The 20,881-nt window shown below is 43.0% G+C and overlaps 3 protein-coding genes across 6 annotated transcripts in view; 2 read left to right on the forward strand and 1 right to left on the reverse strand.

Annotated features, from left to right (window-relative positions):
• Window positions 1–20,881, reverse strand: part of LOC122692647 (zinc finger protein 548-like) — a 44,904-nt gene that overhangs the window by 9,902 nt on the left and 14,121 nt on the right.
• On the forward strand, window positions 6,585–16,387 carry LOC122692650 (zinc finger protein 501-like). 4 transcript variants are annotated; one of them, XM_043900431.1, is made up of 4 exons: window positions 6,585–6,832; window positions 9,154–9,192; window positions 10,907–11,033; window positions 12,361–16,387. In XM_043900431.1, the coding sequence occupies exons 1-4, from the start codon at window positions 6,818–6,820 to the stop codon at window positions 13,743–13,745; spliced, it is 1,566 nt and encodes a 521-aa protein (XP_043756366.1). In that variant the 5' UTR covers window positions 6,585–6,817; the 3' UTR covers window positions 13,746–16,387. The 4 variants fall into 4 exon arrangements, with proteins under 4 accessions (XP_043756366.1, XP_043756369.1, XP_043756368.1 ...); XM_043900434.1 differs by having other exon boundaries at window positions 11,568–12,502; XM_043900433.1 differs by lacking the exons at window positions 6,585–6,832; window positions 9,154–9,192 and adding an exon at window positions 11,568–12,168 and having other exon boundaries at window positions 10,901–11,033.
• LOC122692657 (ubiquitin-conjugating enzyme E2 N-like) lies at window positions 18,893–19,556 on the forward strand. The gene has a single exon (XM_043900444.1). It carries the CDS (start codon window positions 18,942–18,944, stop codon window positions 19,398–19,400), a length of 459 nt encoding a protein of 152 aa, XP_043756379.1. The 5' UTR covers window positions 18,893–18,941; the 3' UTR covers window positions 19,401–19,556.

The following is a 20,881-nucleotide window of genomic DNA, read 5'->3' on the forward strand; positions in this document are numbered from 1 at the left end:
TTATAGCAAGGCCAAACTAATAATTTCTCTCTTGCAAGTCAGCTTTCTAAGGCTCACAAACATATTACATGTTTAATATTAATATTACATATTCTAAACACTCCTCATACAAACACTGACATGTGGGTTGTTTTTTTTTTTTAATCCCTGCTGAATTAGGGATATCCCCACCTAGGCTCAGATGGTAAAGAATCTGCCTCCAGTGCAGGAGACCCGGGTTTGATCCCTAGGTTGGGAAGATCCCCTGGAGAAGGAAATGGCAGCCTACTCCAGTATTGTTGCCTGGAGAATTCTGTGGACAGAGGAGCCTGGCAAACTACAGTCCATGGTGTTGCAAAGAGTTGGACATGACTGAGTGACTAACATTTTCACTTTCACTTAGGTATTCCATGCTTCTTCAGTCTCAGAGTCACTGTAAAAATTAAGTAACCTCAGCTAGTGAAAGTGTTAGTTGCTCAGTTCAGTTCAGTTCAGTCGCTCAGTTGTGTCCAACTCTTTGTGACCCCATGAATTGCAGCACGCCAGGCCTCCCTGTCCATCACCAACTCCTGGAGTTTACTCAAATTCATGTCCATCGAGTTGGTGATGCCATCCAGCCATCTCATCCTCTGTCATCCCCTTCTCCTTCTGCCCCCAATCCCTCCCAGCATCAGGGTCTTTTCCAACGAGTCAACTCTTCGCATGAGGTGGCCAAAATATTGGAGTTTCAGTTTCAGCATCAGTCCTTCCAATGAACACCCAGGACTGATCTCCTTTAGGATGGACTGGTTGGATCTCCTTGCAGTCCAAGGGACTCTCAAGAGTCTTCTCCAACACCACAGTTCAAAAGCATCAGTTATTCAGTGCTCAGCTTTCTTCACAGTCCAACTCTCACATTGATACATGACCACTGGAAAAACCATAGCCTTGACTAGACGGACCTTTGTTGGCAATGTAATATCTCTGCTTTTTAATATGCTATCTGGGTTGGTCATAGCTTTCCTTCCAAGGAGTAAGTGTCTTTTAATTTCATGGCTGCAATCACCATCTGCAGTGATTTTGGAGCCCCCCCAAAAAATAAAGTCTGACACTGTTTCCACTGTTTCCCCATCTGTTTCCCATGAAGTGATGGGACCAGATGCCATGATCTTAGTTTTCTGAATGTTGAGCTTTAAGCCAACTTTTTCACTCTCCTCTTTCACTTTCATCAAGAGGCTTTTTAGTTCCTCTTCACTTTCTGCCATAAGGGTGGTATTATCTGCATATCCGAGGTTATTGATATTTCTCCCGGCAATCTTGATTCCAGCTTGTGCTTCTTCCAGCCCAGCGTTTCTCATGATGTACTCTGCATACAAGTTAAATAAGCAGGGTGACAGTATACAGGCTTGATGTACTCCTTTTTCTATTTGGAACCAGTTTGTTGTTCCATGTCCAGTTCTAACTGTTGCTTCCTGACCTGCATATAGGTTTCTCAAGAGGCAGGTCAGGTGGTCTGGTATTCCCATCTCTTTCAGAATTTTCCACAGTTTATTGTGATCCACACAGTCAAAGGCTTTGGCATAGTCAATAAAGCAGCAATAGATGTTTTTCTGGAACTCTCTTGCTTTTTCAATGATCCATTGGATGTTCGCAATTTGATCTCTGGTCCCTCTGCCTTTTCTAAAACCAGCTTGAACATCTGGAATTTTATGGTTCATGTATTGCTGAAGCCCGGCCTGGAGGATTTTGAGCATTACTTTACTAGCGTGTGAGATGAGTGCAATTGTCAGTTAGTTGCTCAGTCGTTTCCAACTCTTTGCAACCCCATGGACCACAGCCTGCCAGGTTCCTCTGTCCGTGGTATTTCCTAGGCAAGAATACTGGAGTGGGTAGGCATTCCTTTCTCCAGGGGATCTTCCCCACCCAGGGATCAAACCCAGGTGTCCTGCAATGCAGGCAGATTCTTTACCATCTGAGTCATCAGGGAAGCAGTCTCCATGAAGGAAAAGTAAAAATAAGATAAATTCCTTAGGAAAAAAACATAGAAAATGGACCCAGTCTAACAGGAACATGGAACAAAATGGAGTTGGGAGGGGCTTTTCTCCCATCCCTGCATGCAGCTCCACTGTTGCCTTCTTGATTCTAAAGTTTTTTTAAGTGCAATGCTGACCCCCTTCTATCCTTGGCCAAGAGTAGCCCAGCCCCTCTGCAGCAGGGCTGCTGGATCAAGCAGACAGGGCACATGGGCCAATTCAGAAAGGCCAGCAAGGGCCTCTCCCAATAATCTTGAGGACCAAATATAGGGACAAGTCCCAGTGCTGACAACCAGAGCAGTAGAAATTCAGAGGCTCTCCCACATGATCCTGAACCTTCTCCATGACTGGGGCTTGAGGGTAGTTGATGTGCACCATTCACTTAGTAGAGTTCAGAACTCTCCCATCATAGTTATTTTATTTATTTTTTAATTTACTGACCCCTTGGCACAGCTTGCAGGATTTTAGTTCCCCAACCAGGGATTGAACCTGTGGCCGCTGCAGTTCTAGTGTGGAGTCCTAACCACTAGAATTCCACTAAGAAATTCCCTAGATATTTTTAAAAGAAAAAAAAGTTTTCTTGGGACTTCCCTGGTGGTCCAGAGGTTAAGAATCCACCTTGAAACCAAAGGAATACCGGTGTGATCCCTAGTCCCAGAAGATCCCATGTGCCATGAAGCAACTAAGCCCCTGAGCCACAACTGCTGAAGCCCGAGCACTCTAGAGCCCATGCTCTGAAACAAGAGAGAAGCCACTGCAGTGAGAAGCACAGTGAGAAGCTGGCATACCACAACTAGAGATCAGCCCCTGCTCACCACAACGAGAGAAAGCCAGGGTGTAGCAACGAAGACACACCATGGCCAAAATTTAAATAAACAAATAAGATAAATCTTAAAGTTTTCTTTTCTCCCTCTTCCTGAATAAATGGTAAAATTTCACATCTTTATCACTCCTTTCCTTTGGAACCATATCTAAAAGAGAGTACCTTGCCCTATACTGGTCTACACTGGTGGTTAAATTGTCCTATATTCCTGTTGTGTATATGCTGCATTTTTTTACTTACTTATGGCAAAGGCTACTGTTCACAGGGTTCTCGAGGCAAGAATATTGAAGTTGTTTGTCATTCCCTTCTCCAGAATACTTTCTAATTGTGGTGCTGGAGAAGACTCTTGAGAGTCCCTTGGAAAGCAAGGAGACCAAACCAATCTATCCTAAAGGAAATCAACCCTGAATATTCATTGGGAGGACTGATGCTGAAGCTGAAACTCCAATACTTTGGCCACCTGACTGAGACCTGGTTCGATCCCTGGGTCAGGAAGATGCCCTGGAGAAGAGAATGGCTACCCACTCCAGTATTCTTGCCTGAAGCATCCCATGGACAGAAGAGCCTGGCAGGCTACAGTCCATGGGGTCGCAGAGTTGGACATGAGTGAGCGACTGACACAAAAAACAAACCCCCCACCCAGGTGGAGGATGCTGATTACTTGATGCCTACAATTACATTCCCAAAACATCACCCAGGTACCTCAACACCAACCAATTAGAAGAAAGTCCACAAGCTGCACCCCTCAACCCAAATGTTGCCTCCAAACACCACTGCCTAAAATCCATCAGGAAGTCTGGGTCTTTTAAGCTAGAGCTGCCTGTTCTCCTCACTTGATGTCCCACAATTAACAATGTACTCTCATTCACCACAACCCGGTTAGTAGATTGGCTTTGCTGTAAAGCGAATGAGTAAATGCAAGTTCAGTTTGACGCAGACACTAGATGTTTTAAAGATTCTGCTACTGGACTTGCCTGGTGGCTCAGTGGATAAGAATCTGCCTGCCAATGTAGGGGACAGGGCTTTTGATCCTAGGTCCGGGAAGATCCCACATTATGGGGAGCAACCAAGCCGGTGAGCCTCAACTACTGAACCCACATCCTGTAAGGATGGAAGCCCGCGCCACCTCGAGCTTGCGCTCTGCAGCATGAGAAGCCACCGCAATGAGAAGCCCAAGCACTGAAACCAAGAGTAGTTCCCACTCACTGCAACTAGGAAAAACCCACGCACAGCAACGAAAACCCAGTGCAACCAAAAATTAACAAATAAAGTTACTTCTAAAAAAATCTTCTACCTATAGCCTCGTGGTCTCAAGATTCCCCCTTGTAAGTATGCAGACATTTCCAGTTCCAATCAATCCTTGCTTTACAAGCACCCTTACTTCGTGACAGCTCCAATTACAATTCTTCACAATTTATTGAAAAAATCATAGCCTTCCATTTTTTTTTTTCATCCTAAAATTCCTCCATTTTGTAGTCTGCTGCTGCTGCTAAGTCACTTCAGTCATGTCTGACTCTGTGCGACCCCATAGATGGCAGCCCACCAGGCTCCCCCTTCCCTGGGATTCTCCAGGCAAGAACACTGGAGTGGGTATTTTGTAGTCTAGGGGAACATGATTCTAATGCTTGTCAAAACTGAGTCTTCAAGGCTGCAGTCCTAACAAGCCCCAAACAAATGTCTCTATCTACCAATCAGGTATTTTTTTCTGAAATTTTGGTTAACACTCATTACACATAAATCTTATGTAATTGAATATCTTATCATTAAGTTTGTACTGTCTATCACTTTGACCAAAAGGTCAGACTCAAGAGGAAAGAGGTTCTTGGTCTCTTTGGATCTTGATGAGCCTATACAGCCAAATTAGTGCTTGGAATGGAATACACAATTTAATGAGTGCTTGTCAATGAGGGTACAAATATGATGCTATGGATTCCCTGCTTGCTTTCAGCATTCTGGCAAATCAATCTGCTCTCTCCACATCTCCCTTCAAGCTGGTATTGTTTCATATACAAAAAAAAAGATTATTATTGTTTATTAAATAAATAAACAATAAACCACAATTTAGAGAGCCAGCTCCACAGACTAGCCAAGTTCCTGTGTAACTACATGCTTAGCTTCATTTCCTCATTCTCAGTCTTCAGTGTCCCTTTAAGCTTCACTAAGATTCTAACTTTGTGGACATGGCCAAGAGGTATTTTGGCCAGCACTTTGAATAACTGATGATTGGTTTCAACAACTTCAACATTTCACAGATATTTTCCTGAGGTAATCTCAAATCTATGCATTGTCTCTGCGCTTGCAGGTGAAATTATATTGACTCCCCAGAAAGGAAAGAGGATCATGAAATTGCAAGGTTTTATCTCAGGGTTCAATTGCCTCTGCCCCAAATAAACTATGACTGTAACCATGGAGTCACTCTCCAGGCAGGAAGTGACATGTTATAAGTCACTCTTCTTTTCAGATAGGTAGATTTTAGCTTCTAGACAAGAATTGCTGCTGCTGTTAAGTCACCTCAGTCGTGTCCAACTCTGTGCGACCCCATAGATGGCAGCCTACCAGGTTCCTCTGTCCCTGGGATTCTCCAGGCAAGAACACTGGAGTGGGTTGCCATTTCCTTCTCTAATGCATGACAGTGAAAAGTGAAAGTGTAGTCGCTCAGTCGTGTCTGACTCTTCACGACCCCATGGACTGCAGCCTACCAGGCTCCTCCATCCATGGGAGTTTCCAGGCAAGAGTACTGGAGGGGGTTGCCATTGCCTTCTCCGAGACAAGAACTGGATATGTATTAAAATGTGGAGTCTGAAGCATGCATCAGTTCCTGAATAGGACATGCCATCACTAAGTCTACATTTTTTCTGAGGGAACCAAAGACACAGTACATGGTCCATCTGCTTCTAGTTGCCCCACATCCCTCCTCTGTCTTGTTCACCATGGCCCTGTCTGGAGTCTTAGGTTGTTTGACTATGACCTAACACAGAGCCACTCATAAATTGTAGCCAGCAAGTTAGGGTACATTTATATGAAGAGCAATAAGACAATATTTATTGGACTCCAGCTATGGATGGATGCACTCTGTCTGAGTGACAATCTGGTATCATGTGACCACTTAGTTTGGCCTGTTTTGTTGTTGAAGTTTAGTCGCTAAGATACCTCCGACTTGGCAACCTCATGGCCTGTAGCCCGCTAGGCTCCTCTGTCCATGGGATTTTTCCAGATAAGAATACTGGAGTGGGTTGCCATTTCCCTCCTGGATGGGATCAGGGCTAGAACACTGGGTTCCTATATTGGCAGGTAGATTTTTTTTTTTTTCACCACTAGCGCCACTTGGGAAGCTTTGGGGGCCCTCTCAAAATTTCTTTCTTTCTTTCTTTTTTTTTTAAGTAAAAGAAGGCTAAATCAGAAAGAGACACACTCCATAGACAGAGTGGGCCATCTCAGAAGGCAAGAGAGGCCAAACATCTGAAATATTACTGTCACTATACTTCTATGTGATCAGCACAGACTATGTTTCATGGAAATCTGGGTGCAACCCCTTTAAAGAGCGTGTAACTGGCCCAGTCTTCGCAGCCTGGGGACTTCACAGCAACCCTACTGATGAGGCGGGGCAATTCTCCCGACTTGAGAAGCAGTACCTCTTGCCCCCGAAGGGAGCGCTATGAACTACATTACCCTAAAGGCACCGCGCCAGGCGCCAGGGACAATGGACCAATGAAGACTCAGGACAGAGACACTTCCGTTCTAGAAAACGGTCTCTGGGCGGACCTTCCTGTGTGGGTCCCCGGCGACATATTGTAAATTCGGTTCAGTTCACGGTTGGGGTGTCTCCTAACGCTGAGCCGGTCTGAGACCTGGGGGCTGGAAGGCGGCTGTGCCTGCTACTCCGAGGCGAGTCTCAGGCTAGGCGTGGGCTCCATCCGACCTGACTGTGTCTCGGGGTCGGGACGGGGGCTGCAGAGCCCGACCCCTCCTTCGCCAACGGACTTCTTTGGCGGCAGCCACATTGATGGTTCCGACTCAGGTGAATCCTGCGTCCTCCAGGCCCTCCCCCCGGTTCTTTTCATCCTGAGTTATCTTTGTTCTTATTAGTGTTTTCTTACTAATGTCTTATATGTATATTTATTTGTGCCCCCCAAACTTTGACTTTACGATTTTAAAATACGACCTGCGTGGGGGGAAAAAATCCCAGAGAACTTACTCGTGCAGTTGAATAAGCAGATCTAAAATTAGTATCCGTTAACCACCTGAGATAAAAAATATGCGTTATCAACAGGACCCCAGGAAGCCGCCTGTGTGCTTAGCCGCTTCAGTCGTGCCCTTGCGACCTCTTGGACTGAGAGGAGCCGCCAGTCTCCTCTGTTCTTGGGGATTCTCCAGGCAAGAATACTGGAGTGGGTTGCCACGCCCCCCCCGCAGGGGGTCTTCTCAACCCAGGGATCAAACCCCGGTCTCCCACATTGCTGGCGGATTCTTTACCATTTGAGCCACCAGGGAAGCCCAAAACATACCCATCCCCCAAAGTTAAGGTATTGTCTGTTATTTAAAGTAAGGGTTTCCTTGCTTTTCTTAATAGTTTGCCAACGGCTGTAGTTTAGTTTCGCTCCTTCGTTTTAAAACTTAGTGAATGGAATCATATAAGTATTACGATGTCTTTTTCTTCATTTGCACAATATGATGTGACTTTACCCATGTTTCTCATGCGAGGTTGTTGTTCAGTTGCTAAGTCGTTTCCGACTCTTTGTGACCTTGTGGATTGCAGCATGCCAGGCTTCCCTGTCCTTCATTATGTACTGGAGTTTGCTCAAATTCATGTCCATTGAATTGGATACCCTCCCTCATGCAGAGTAGCCAGTCATTTTCCTTTTTGTATAGTTTTTTATAGATATGAATATATGAGTAAATGTCTTCTTCTGTTAAAGGCTTTTCTCTGTGTTGATGGGGGTGGTCTTTTAGTCCTATATGTCTATAAACAGTGGTACTGTAGCCACACTTGCCATGTGTTCTGGGAAGATACATTAGCATACATCTGTTTAGTTTCTATGTTAACATTTTTATTGTATTTAAATTAACATTTCCACTTACTGAATTTGTTTTTCCTCCATACTACTAATTTGAACTTAGTTCTTTGAATGAAATTATTAAACTGTTTCACAGTTATATTTTGATACACACTTATGCCTTCTATAGACTTTTCTGTTTTACAGTCAATACACACACAGACTGTTTTAGTATTTGAAGAGATTGTGCTTTTCCAGTAATATTTATTTCACTGTTAAATAATTTTCCTCTGGTCATCTTGTAAGGGAAAATTATTGAGATATTTTATTAAATACCTATTTTAAGTGGGCCAAATATATCATTATAAGGATAAAAAGTTATAATGCTTCGAAACCTTAACGGGATGTTAAGAACTGAAGAAGATATTTCCATGCTTCTATGATGAGGATGGACAAGAGTTCAGGTCCTATCACTTATATCCTTTCTCTTAAGTTTAAAGAGTCCAAAATGAGGTCCAGTTATCCCCAGCTGCTGGAGGCAAAGCACTTTTACTCGGATTTAAGGAACAACCCCTTTATCAGAGATTCATTTTGCGTGCATAGTCAGTACATGGTGGTTCCATTCTCTACTGCAGGAGAGAAGAGCATGTAAAAAATTACAGATACTCTGAATATTTATGGAAAAGTTTTAACATCAAAGAATATGGATAAATAGCAAAAGTACATGTTCTTGAATTATACTATTAATGTTATAATAATTTCAAACCAGAATTTAATCTGGATTATGTAAACTGGAAGTTTATATACAATAACTTATAACCAGAAAAAAATTTGAAAAGGACATATAAGAACTCCTGGTCACCTGTTAGAGCCAACAACAAGCGATAGGAAGAGAAAAATGTATTATTGGCAAGGGAAAAACAGAAAAGGGACTCAAATGGGAGTGTCAGAAACAGACCTAACATAAAATGGAGTAAATTTTGATATTTGTGGCTCAGTGTTATAATAGTGCTATGTGACCTGCCACAAGCATTTCCTCACTAATACAATCCCTTATTCTTCTGGCTCATTGTGTTGCAATCACACTAGCCTCGAGGATGCCACTCAGACACACCAGACTTGACTCTGATAGGGAGGCTTTGCACTTGTTTATACCACTGTTGAAAAACCTTTTCTCAGGTTATCCACATGACTTTATGGCACAACTGCATAACATTTTCTGCCCTCTTTTACATGGCTTTAGTTTTCCTTTATGTGTCTGTCTGAAGTATTAAGTGGTTCACTCTAATCTTTTGTCTATGTTGCTGATGGGTATTAAAGTTACATGGTCCTTCTCTTCCCACAGGTTCCACATTCAGAAGAACCACTTATGGACCCTTCACTGGTGAGTGTCTGGTGTCCTGGACGTCTTTTGCTGCTACTCTTTCTGGACTTGGTGTCTGGAGACCCTGGAGAAACCCTAAGCCCAGGTTTCCAAGTCCAAGCCAGAGGTTCTATGGGGAGATTCACATTTTTGGCAGCCAGTGGCCTAAATGTGAAAGTTTGTTTTAGGTACTGGGGGAAATCCACACAAATGCTTGAGGATGCAACTGAGATGGGTGTGTTTTAGGACTTGTAAGTCTCTGTTAATGTCTGGTGAGGACAGAGAGCAAGAGGGCCAGAGTCAGGCCTGGAATGATACTCTGCTGAGAAGCTGTACTCTCAGAAGTCTGTTCAGAGTGACGGCAGCCATGGAGTATTTGGAATAGAGGAGAAGAATGATCTGACTTAGGTTTTAAGAGGCTCCCTCTTAAGTGCAGAGTGCAGAACAGACTAGGGGAGGGAAAGACGAGGAGATAATCAAGGAGGCTATTGCAGTCATCCAGATGAGCATTTGTTGCGACTGGACAGAGGGGTGGATATGGAGGTAGGAGAAATACTTGACTTCAGGACTTTTACAAGTAGGGCTGACCAGATTTTCTAAAATGGAGGGGTCATACGTAACACCAGAGTTTATTCCCTTTGCATCTGAAAGGGTGGAAGTTGCATTAACTGATTCAGGGAAGTCAGTGGTAGCAGTTGTTTTCACTGAGAATATTAGGAATTAGGTTTTGGCCCTGATGAATCTCAGATGATGTTCCAATGACAAATACAGGAGACAAGTGGGTGGCTGAACATGCCGCTCTAGAAGGCCAGGATGCAATTATGGGACAAGGGAAAAAAGAGGGCTGTTACAAAGGTCATCAGTGGGAAGGTGTTGGGCGGGGGTCAGCAGGTGGCCCAGGTTTTCATGGGACAGTGGCTGTGAAATTGATGCAGAGGGAAAGCAGAAATGGAGATGAAGTGATAGCAAAGTCAGACTGGTGCTTGCTTTTCTTCCTGTGCACTTACCAGGCTTTCGTGGTGGAACTTGGGGAGTTTGTGACAGAATGTCGTGTGAATTTCTGTAAGGTGTGTCAAGTAGGTGTGGATTTTGAATGGACAGAGATTGGAATTGGTAAGGAGACATAATGTGCAGTATAGAAGTGGACCCTGACCAGGGGTTTTAGGTCTGCATGTTGTGACTGAGGTTGGAACTAGGACCAAGACCTGGTGGGGAAGCCTTCAGAACAGGGCTGGCGAGCTGCCAGTGGAGAATTGGGGTTTGGTGGGATTCTGTTGCGTTGAAAAGGATTTTCAGGTGTCATGTGCAGAAGGATATATGAGGAGACAGGAGACATGACAATTTTGTGGTCCAGGTGCTAGTGATGTGGGTGACATAGATGTGGGGAAGGTGTGTGAACAGATAGTCCCAGTGTCCTCATTCCAGGAGGTTAAGAGAGGAGGATGAGCCCAAGTTGCTGGCATCTGGGGTGCATCACCCTGGGAACTGTCAGATTGTTGTCTTTCAGGAGAGGGAGTAGGCCTTACATCCCAGGCCCACAGCATAGAAGGCGTCTGTCTGTAGACGTGCGTGTTGTTACTGGGGTTGGAGCTAGTGCTCAAGAAAACATGAAGAGTTTTGGGTACCACTGCCCTCTTAAGTTGGGTCGCCGGAGTGAGTTTGGACTAGGTTGGGGGTACTTATGGGGTCCTGGGGAGACAGGCTGCTTATGCACACTCTGTTCCCATCATCACAGGGCCCTGTGACCTTTGAGGACGTGGCTGTGTACTTTTCCCAGGAGGAATGGAGGATCCTTGATGAGACCCAGAGACGCCTATACTGCTATGTCATGCTGGAGACCTTTGCATTAGTTGCGTCCTTGGGTAAGGCCCTCACCCCTGTCCCAGTGTCCTGGGCAGGTCTCTGACTTTCCGCTTTTCTCCAAGGCAAGTCTATTCGTCTCACAGCTGGACAGTAGGCACCTCTCTATTACTGCTTCCCTGTCCTCTGTGCTTTGGGTGCCAAGGCTGAAGGAGTGTGTGGACCAACTCCTTTCACAGGTAGCCCCAGTGCCAGGGGCTCTGAAGTTTTCTTAGTAAAGGTTTTCTGAGCCAAAAGACTTGGAATGCATTCTGTGGGTTCTCAGCCACTCCCTGCTGAGATGACTCTGTAGACCCCTGCACATTTGCGCTCCAGGCTGTTCCCCCTTCCAGCTGACATTTATTTCCTTGGCCCTCACTATACCAGCAATTGTTGGGACCCAACATAGTCACTTTTTCTGGGGTTCACCTGGCTATTTCTATGATACCCCCCTCAAAGATTTTTTATGTGATAGTGTCTGTTTCCTGAGATTATTTTGGAATTGATTGCCCCCGTGGGCCAGTACTGACCACTCACCTGTCCTGTCTTTCCCTTAGGACTTGCATCGTCTAGGTCCCATGTTATTGTCCCGCTGGAGCTGGGAGGAGAACCCTGGGTACAGGACAGAGTGGACATGACTCCAGGCACAGCAAGAGGGGCTCAGAGTGGGCCTGGCCTTGGTGATTGGCATCAGGGGGAGGAAGTGATGTCATGGCTGGATTCAGACCATATCAGGAATGTGTCCTGTGCCCAACACTATTTTGGTGCCAAGGCCAGTGACTGTGAACCTCATTACTCTCTCTCCTCCCCACTCCTGACACTTTGCTCTTTCCGTCATACCTACTCTGACTTTGCGCCCAGGATTATCCCTCACCTCTCTGCCTTCCACTCCTCGGTGGTGCTCTCCATTCTCACCTCTCTGCTTTTCAATATTGGCCTACACCTAATGTGTCATGAGGCCTGCACTTATCCTCAAAATGGTCCTTGAACACCAGCTACTCAGTGACAATTGGATTTTCCTGGGTCTGGATACAGCTTTGCACACAGCACACACGTGTCCCCAGCAGCCAAGGCCCCGGTGAAAACTGTTTCCGGAGGAGTGAGTTGTGGACCCCTGGTTCCCTGTGTTCTGCACCCCATCCTTGTGTCTTTTGCCTGGTGAGTCGTCCCTGTTTTGTGATGTGTAGAGGCCCTATCCACACAGCAGCCCTTTGCTAACCTGCTCCCACCTCCCTTGTCCTGAAAGTAATCCCATGGATTTATTCTTTCTGTGTCAGACATGTGTTGTGATGGGGCTCCCCCCTTCTACCAAGATGTACATGAAATTCACCCACATTTCTTTGCTTTCAGGTTGTTGGCAGAGAGCAGAGATGAAGGAGAAAACTTCTGAGCACAATGCTTCTGTAGAAGTGCCACAGATAATTACTTCAAAGACAGACCTGTCCATCCAGAAGGCCTATCCCTGGGAGATGGGTAACCTGGATGTAGAAGGTGGTCCGCGTCTAGCTGAGGACCTGGGAGTGAACCCTGTCCAGACACTGTGTAGGGCAGGTGTGAAATTTCAGCAGCACAGTGGAGAGAAACTCTTTAGAAGAGACATGGGTAAGGCCTTTATGAAGAGTCGTACCGTTCATGCAACCAAGAAGTCTTTCCCATGCCAGGAGCCTGGGAAGGATTTCCCTGGTGGCTCTGATCTTCTCCAGCACCAGGTCACTCCACAAGAGGTCACCGAGTGTGTGGAGGCCTCTCACAATGGACTGAGGCACTATAAGTGCAGTGAATGTGGGAAAACCTTCTGCCGCAAGTACAGACTTGCTCAGCACCAGAGAGTCCACACTGGCGAAAGGCCTTATGAATGCAGTGAGTGTGGGAAAACCTTCAGCTATAAACACATACTTGTTCAGCACCGGAGAGTCCACACTGGAGAAAGGCCTTATAAGTGCAGGGAATGTGGGAAAGCTTTTAGCAACAAACCCACACTTGTTCGGCACCAGCGAATTCACACTGGAGAAAAGCCTTATGAGTGTAGTGAGTGTGGGAAATTCTTTAGCCAAAGCTCCAGCCTTAGTGAACATCAGAGAATTCACACTGGATCACGGCCTTATAAATGCAATGAATGTGGAAAATTCTTTACATCGAACTCGAATTTAATTAAACACAGGCGGGTTCACACAGGCACAAGGCCTTATGAGTGCAGTGAATGTGGGAAATTTTTTAACCAAAGTCCCAGCCTCATTAAACATCAGAGAATCCACACTGGCGAAAGGCCATATGAATGTAGTGAATGTGGAAAAGTTTTTAGCCAAAGCTCTACTCTCATCAAGCACCAGAGAGTTCACACTGGAGCAAGGCCTTATAAATGCACTGAATGTGGAAAACTTTTTAGCCAAAGCTTTGGCCTCACTCAACACCAGAGAATTCATACTGGAGAAAGACTATACAAGTGCACTGAATGTAAAGAATTCTTTAGCCAGAGCACCCAGCTTACTCAACACCGAAGAATTCACACCAGAGCAGGGCCTCTCAAGTGCAGCAAATGTGGAAAAGTCTTTAGTCAAAGGTCTGCTCTGATTGAGCACCAGAAACATCACAGCCCAGATAGACCCTATGAGTGCAGTGAGTGTAAGAAAGCTTTCAGCCGAAGGTTTAACCTTCTTCGTCACCAGAAAGTTCACACTGGACAAAGACCTTCTAATGAGATGAGCAGAGAAGCAAATAATGAACTGTCTCCTTAGCTAACACATCTTACCGAACAGGCTCTGTGAGGGACTCATCAACTGGAAGTTGAATGCCACCATCTGCACAGCCCTAGTGTGGAGATTAACTGTGGGTACCTGGTTCATTGGAAGCTTTTAAGAAGCTATGCTGTACTTTCTAATGTGCCCATGGCCTTTCCAGACTTCATGTCACTGTGAGTTTCTGTGGTAAAAATCATCTTACTTCTACCAACTGGTGGTCACTTCATTGTGATCAGAGTTGGTAGACTTTTGTGCTCCTTCTTCTATGGAGGAAAGCTTAAGTAGCCTGAGCACTTGGATGTTATTCTCTTATTTCTAACTGACTAGAACATTGGCTTAACCATCTTTGACCAAGGTGACCCAGTCTGCCTTCTGCTGGTGGCTTGTTTACCGTCTTCAGTGGCATTGTTTCATGTCATGCTCAAAATGGGTTTTTCCAGCTGTGTGTCACCTGTTTGGGAACTCTCTATTCCTCAGTGAGGACAGTATCATGGCAGAGAGTAGTTTTCATTTCAGTTTTGGTCTAATTTGCATTGTTGTCCAAGGCCTCCTGGGGTAGACTACAGGGCTTTGTTGTGACCTGAATGTCATAATTTTTGGTTTCAGAGGTCACCTGAGATGAGGGCAGCCGTGAGAACCACCAGTGATTTTTAGAACAGCATGAATGTTCTCTTTTCACACGGGATGTCCCATCATCCCCCCAGCACTGTTCAAGGGAAGAAGTTCTCTAGGTCCAGCTGGAACAGAGCCACGTACCATAATGTCCACAACATGGCAGGCTGATGTTGCTAAGTGTTAGATTACAGACACTGAGCAGGGACCATACTTGGTACAGAAGACACTCGGGGAATTAATAGGTCCCGAGAGACTAGTGGAGAAGAAGGAATGGGCCTTTTCTAAAGTTTCATCCACAAATGTGACTGGTTGTTTAGATTTTTAAAAGAAATTCTCGGGATCTACAGAGTTACTTTGTCCTGAGCCTCCAGTCAGAGTCAGACTGAATAATGTAAAGGTTTTAGGATCCTCATAGCATCTGCAGATTGTTTTATCTCAAGGCCATTGCTGCAAAAAGAAAAGGGAGAGTAGAATCCTGTAGTCCAGGTATGTGATTTTTTTTTTAGGACCCAGGCAGAGTTCCTGGAGAACTCAAGTGGAAACACCTTCCATTGCTCATCTGCCTTCATTACTACTGGGACCCAACCCCTTGCATGAGACATGGAGAGGTGATGTAGTTAATGTGTTGGTTTCCAGAGTTCTACTTTTCTAAAAAGGAGATTTGGATTTTTATGTGAAGCCAATTTTTATTTAAACTTAATTGAGCTGTATAGTTGATATGCCGTGGACTGAATAGACTTAAAATGTATAGCTTGGTAACTTTTACTATGTGTAAAATCACAGAACCACCATAATAACAAACATCCATTACTCCCACATCTACCTTCTGAAATCTCCCTGGGCTCCCAGGCAACTGGGATTCAATTTCTTTATTTCACATTCTATTAGTTAATGTTTTCTAGAACTTGAATGTCATTGGAATGTTAATGTGTTTACTCTTGTATTTGCCTTTTTCTTTCATGGTACATAATTATCTTGAGAATTATCCATATTGCAGATATGAATGGTTGTGTTTTTGTTTGTTTTTGCCATGCCACAAGGTTTTGGGATCTTAGTTCCCCAAGCAGGGATTGAACCCAGGCCCTCAGTGGTGAAAGCACAGAGACCACTGGGGAATTACCTGATGGTTAATTTTTTTTTTTTTTTTGGTTAATTTTTTTAATTCCTGAAAAATACACTGTTTGGATACACTACCTGTGGACTGTTTATCCATTTATCTGTTAATGGATGAATGGGATTTTGTGCTTTGTTTCCAGCTTGGCTATCACAGAAAGTTTACTGTGAACATGTACATAAATTTTCTTAAATGAATATATGGTTTCATATTCTAAAGTGAATGACTACCCTTTTGCATTCCCCATCAACAGTACTGGGAGCATTCCAACTCCCCTATATTCCTCACCTGTACTTGTTTGGTATGGTCAGCATATTAAATATTACCTATTTTCAAAGTGTGTAGTTACCTCACTATTGCCTGATGGTCTGTCTGGTTGAACATTTTTAATGTGTTCACGTGCCAAATGCATGTCTTTGATAAAATGTTCATAATAGTTATTTACCATTTGGTACTGAATTTTGGCTGATATTTCCTTTTTTATGAATAACTAAGAAGACAATAAAAGAAATGTGTTAGAACTTGACTTTTCTTCAGTTCAGCTTGGCTGGGTGGAATGAATGTTTGTGGTATTCCCCATATATAGTCCTCATTATTAACTCATTCTGCACTACTTTTTAAAGTCTCAAAAATTTATAAAACAGCAAATTGACCCCTGGTTGTAGTGTTTGCCATTTTCCCTGGTACAAATACTCCAAACTATGGCAATTTCAAGCTGTGAATGAGGTTGTTACCAAACCAGGTCACATTTTCAGAGGTGCACAAGCCAGAAACTGAGACACTAGGACTTAAGCAATGGGGCAACTGGAACCTGCCAACATGGTTCCTCTTGGAGTCTTTCACATTATGCCATCTTCCTTTGCTACTCTTCATCTGTATCCTTTTCACTGTAATAAACTGTAGCCACTGAGATCTTAAGTTTAACTTTTTATTTCCCCTATAACAGTTAAGTTTCTCTAGAACTATATATTTTTTCCAATTTCACTGAGTAACTACACAATCATTGTTAATAACTTTTTGTAATATTCAAGTATTATTAATGTTGAGTTTAGCACGGGATTTAGGTAAGAGGAGAAAAGAAAAGGAATAGATTTTTGGATAGGGAGGTTACTCATAAACTCAGCAGGGGAACTCAGTTTCTGAGGTGGCGCTAGTGATAAAGAACCTGCCTGCCAAAGCAGGAGACTTATATAAGAGACATGGGTTTGATCCCTGGGTTGGGAAGATCCCCTAGAGGAGGGCATGGCAACCCACTCCAGTATTCTTGCCTGGGAAATTCCCATGGACAGAGGAGCCTGGTGGGCTACAGTCCATAAGGTCAGACACAACTGAAGCAACTTAGCATGCACACACAGTTTCACTACCTTTTCCCAACAATTCCTCTTAAAACTCCAAATACCAGTTACTTCTGAAGATCGACCCCAGCTGTGAGTCACATGCAGAAAATTGTAGAATTTAAACCTTGGACCTGAGCTGAATTAAAATATATAACTACAGATTCTCCTCAACCCAAATAAACCAGCAAGTAGTTATTAAAAAATTTAGAATTCTTTAGGGTACATCTAACTAAGGTCATCTAACCTATACAACCTTGTTGGCTGGAACATAAGATGCTAAGCTTATGTGAAAAGGTGACAAAAGCTGATTGGAAACTTATCAGGAAGGGATTGATGGGGAGTTATTCGTTCTACAAAAACTCTGGGGATCATAGAAAGGTCAGGAAAGGAAGTCTAAGGCTCCTAAAATCCAGACCTGAAGTATTAAAAAGAAAAATTGATTGCAGTTTAATCAATGAAACAAAAATATGTTTAAGTTGTAGATTTTCAGGACAGACTAGCATATTTATAAGACAGGATCCAATGAAATGTGTCCCTGGAGATGATGAGCAGAGGCTAAGGGGCCCACATCCCAACCAACTACCTATTGGCAAGGACACTTGTAAATAAATGGAGTGAACACTGGAGAAAGATTTTCCTATCTTATGGAGAAAAACTGACACACAGAATATGCCTCAATTCAAAACAGGGTGCCTTGAGGAAAGGAAAGTGCCCAATAATCTGTCATACCCTTTAGTACTCAAGATGAGTTGACTGTACGTGGTCATCCTCATCAAATTCTGGTGGACATGGAGGCTAATCCTACATTAATCACCAACAGCTTAGCTCAATCTCTTCCTGACAGTGGAAGGTATTTCAGATAACCCAGATTTTCCCCATTTCAGCAGTAAATACTTGGACTGAAAAATCATAAGCATTCTTCCCACTCTTGTACCATCCCTGCAAATTTAATAGGAAGATTTATTAAACTATACACTGCCCAATATCTTAATTACAAGGGGAGTTTTTAAAGGAAATGTATAGCTTTATTTACAGTTCATTACAGAAGAATGATGTCAATAACCTAACCTTCCTTGTTGAGAAACCTAGAAAATAAGACCAAACCCCAAAGCAAAGATAAGAAAGGAAATGATAAAATTAGAACAAAATATTGAAAAAAAAACTTTTTAAAAATCAATGAAGAAAAATGTTGGTTCTTTCAAAATTGACAAAACTGTAGGTTGACTGAAAAGAAGACAACAAAACCAAGAGTGAAGACACTACTGACTAGAGAAATTGAAGGTATCATAAGGGAATGATTAAAAAAAAACACAAACATTTAACGAAACAAACAGATGCACAAACTTAGAGAACAAACTTGGGTGGTGGTGGGGGGAGGGGGATGGGAGAGATTATTGAGTTGATTGACATGTACACAGTTCTGTATTTAAAATAGACAACCTACAAGGACCTACTATATATAGTACAGGGAACTCTGTTCAAAACACTGAAATAACCTAGATGGAAAAAGAATTTGAAAAGGAATACATACATGTATATGTATAACCAAATCACTCTGCTGTCCACCTGAAACTAACAGAATGTTGATAATCAACTATACTCCAAAGCCGTTCCTTTCAAGAGAAAAAAACTGAAAAAATTACTTGACTGTATTTTTATTGAAAGTCTTCCCACAAGAAAATTCCAGGCTTAGGTGCCTTCATAAGGAATTTCAGCAAGCATTTAAAAAAGAAGTATCATTTATCCTTCAAAACTCCTCCAGAAAATAAGGAGGAGGAAACAATTATTCTTTGACATCAGAATTACTCTGATGCCAAAGTCAGAGAAAAACAGATCTATAAACCCACTACCATTCATCTATCTATACAATACATTAACAAAATATCAGAAAAATGACTCAGCAATATATACAATGGATTATACAAGATGATCATGTGGGATTTCTTGCAGGAAATGCAAGATTAGTTCCCATGGACAGAAGAATCTGGCAGGCTACAGTCCACAGGTGTACAGAGTCGGACAGGACTGAAGCAACTTAGCACACATGCACCATTTAAATAAAAGACAACAAGGTGAGGAGAGCGGAGCCGGAGACGAGACCAGAGGCCGAACTCGGGATCTGACAAGATGGCCGGGCTGCCCCGCAGGATTATCAAGGAAACCCAGCGTTTGCTGGCAGAACCAGTTCCTGGCATTAAAGCAGAACCAGATGAGAGCAACGCCCATTATTTTCATGTGGTCATTGCCGGCCCTCAGGATTCCCCCTTTGAGGGAGGGACTTTTAAACTTGAACTATTCCTTCCAGAAGAATACCCAATGGCAGCCCCTAAAGTACGTTTCATGACCAAAATTTATCATCCTAATGTAGACAAGTTGGGAAGAATATGTTTAGATATTTTGAAAGATAAGTGGTCCCCAGCACTGCAGATCCGCACAGTTCTGCTATCGATCCAGGCTTTGTTAAGTGCTCCCAATCCAGATGATCCATTAGCAAATGATGTAGCGGAGCAATGGAAGACCAACGAAGCCCAAGCCATAGAAACAGCTAGAGCATGGACTAGGCTATATGCCATGAATAATATTTAAATCGCTTCGATCCTCAAGTGTGCATCACTTCTCCTGTTCTGCCAAGACTTCTTCCTTTTTTGTTTGCATTTAATGGACACAGTCTTAGAAACATTACAGAATAAAAACCCAGACATCTTCAACCCTTTGGTGATTAAATGCACATTAGCAAATCTATGTCTTGTCCTGATTCACTGTTGTAAAGCATGAGCAGAGGCTAGAAGTACCATCTGGATTGTTGCGAAACGTTTAAAAGCAGTGGTGCCTCTCTGCTTTTATTCATTTCCCCCATCATGGTTTAAGTATAAAGCACTGTGAATGAAGGTAGTTGTCAGGGTTAGCTGCAGGGGTGTGGGTGTTTTTCTTTATTTTATTATTATTATTTTTTTTTTGGTGGGGGGGAAGGTAGTTTTATTTTAATTTTATGGGCTCCTTTCCCCCTTTTTATGGTGATCTAATTGCATTGGTTAAAAGCAGCTAACCAGTTCTTTAGAATATGCTCTCTAGCCAAGTCTAACTTTATTTAGATGCTGTAGATGGACAAGCTTGATTGTTTGAGCCAAAATGGGAACATTAAACAGACATCACAGCCCTCACTAATAACATTGTGACCTTGCTGTCAAGTGTAGAATCCTCCCTTCAAGAAAAAGCTTGTGACCATTTTGTATGGCTTGTCTGGAAACTTCTGTAAATCTTATGTTTTAGTAAAATATTTTTTGTTATTCTAAAAAAAAAAAAAAAGACAACAAGGAAAACAAAAACAAAAACACAGCCACGTGATGATTATCTAAGTGCAAAAAATGAATAGAAACCACAGAAACAGATCCACACTAATACAGTAAACTGATCTTTGAAAAGGGAGGAAAGGCAAAGGAATGAAGAAAGGATAGTCTTTTCAACAGATGGGGCTTTAAAACATGATCCAGTGGTTAGGACTCCCTGCTTCCACTGCAGGGAACATGGGTTAAAATCCCTGGTTTGGGAACTAAGACCCTACAAGCTGCACAGCACGGGGGGAAAAAAAAAAGTGATCCAGACACAGACCTCACACCTGTCACAAATATTTTCTCAAATGGATAATAAGCCTAAATACAAAACAGTAAAACACGTAGCCAATAATACAGGGGACACAGACCTTGGGTTAGGCAATGATGCATTAGACACACCAAAAATACAATCCATGAAAGAAACACTGAGTAATTTGGACTTGACTAAAGTTTAAAATTTCTGTTCAGCAAAAGACACTGTTAGAAGAATATAAAGATATTCAGCATATTTCATTAGAGAATTGCAAATGAAAGAAACAACAATATACTATTACTACATACCGACTTGAATGGCAAAAACCAAAACATTGACAACATGAAATATAAGAACATGGAGCAACTGGAACTCTCACCTACTGTTGGTGGGAATGCAATATGATACAATCACTTTAGAAGGCAGTTTTTTGTTTTGTTTGTTTTTTAGTTCTACCACTTTATTGCCACCAACCCATCTCC

The sequence above is a fragment of the Cervus elaphus genome, chromosome 4 (genome assembly GCF_910594005.1).
Source record: "Cervus elaphus chromosome 4, mCerEla1.1, whole genome shotgun sequence".
In the NCBI taxonomy this organism is placed as follows: Eukaryota; Metazoa; Chordata; class Mammalia; order Artiodactyla; family Cervidae; genus Cervus; species Cervus elaphus.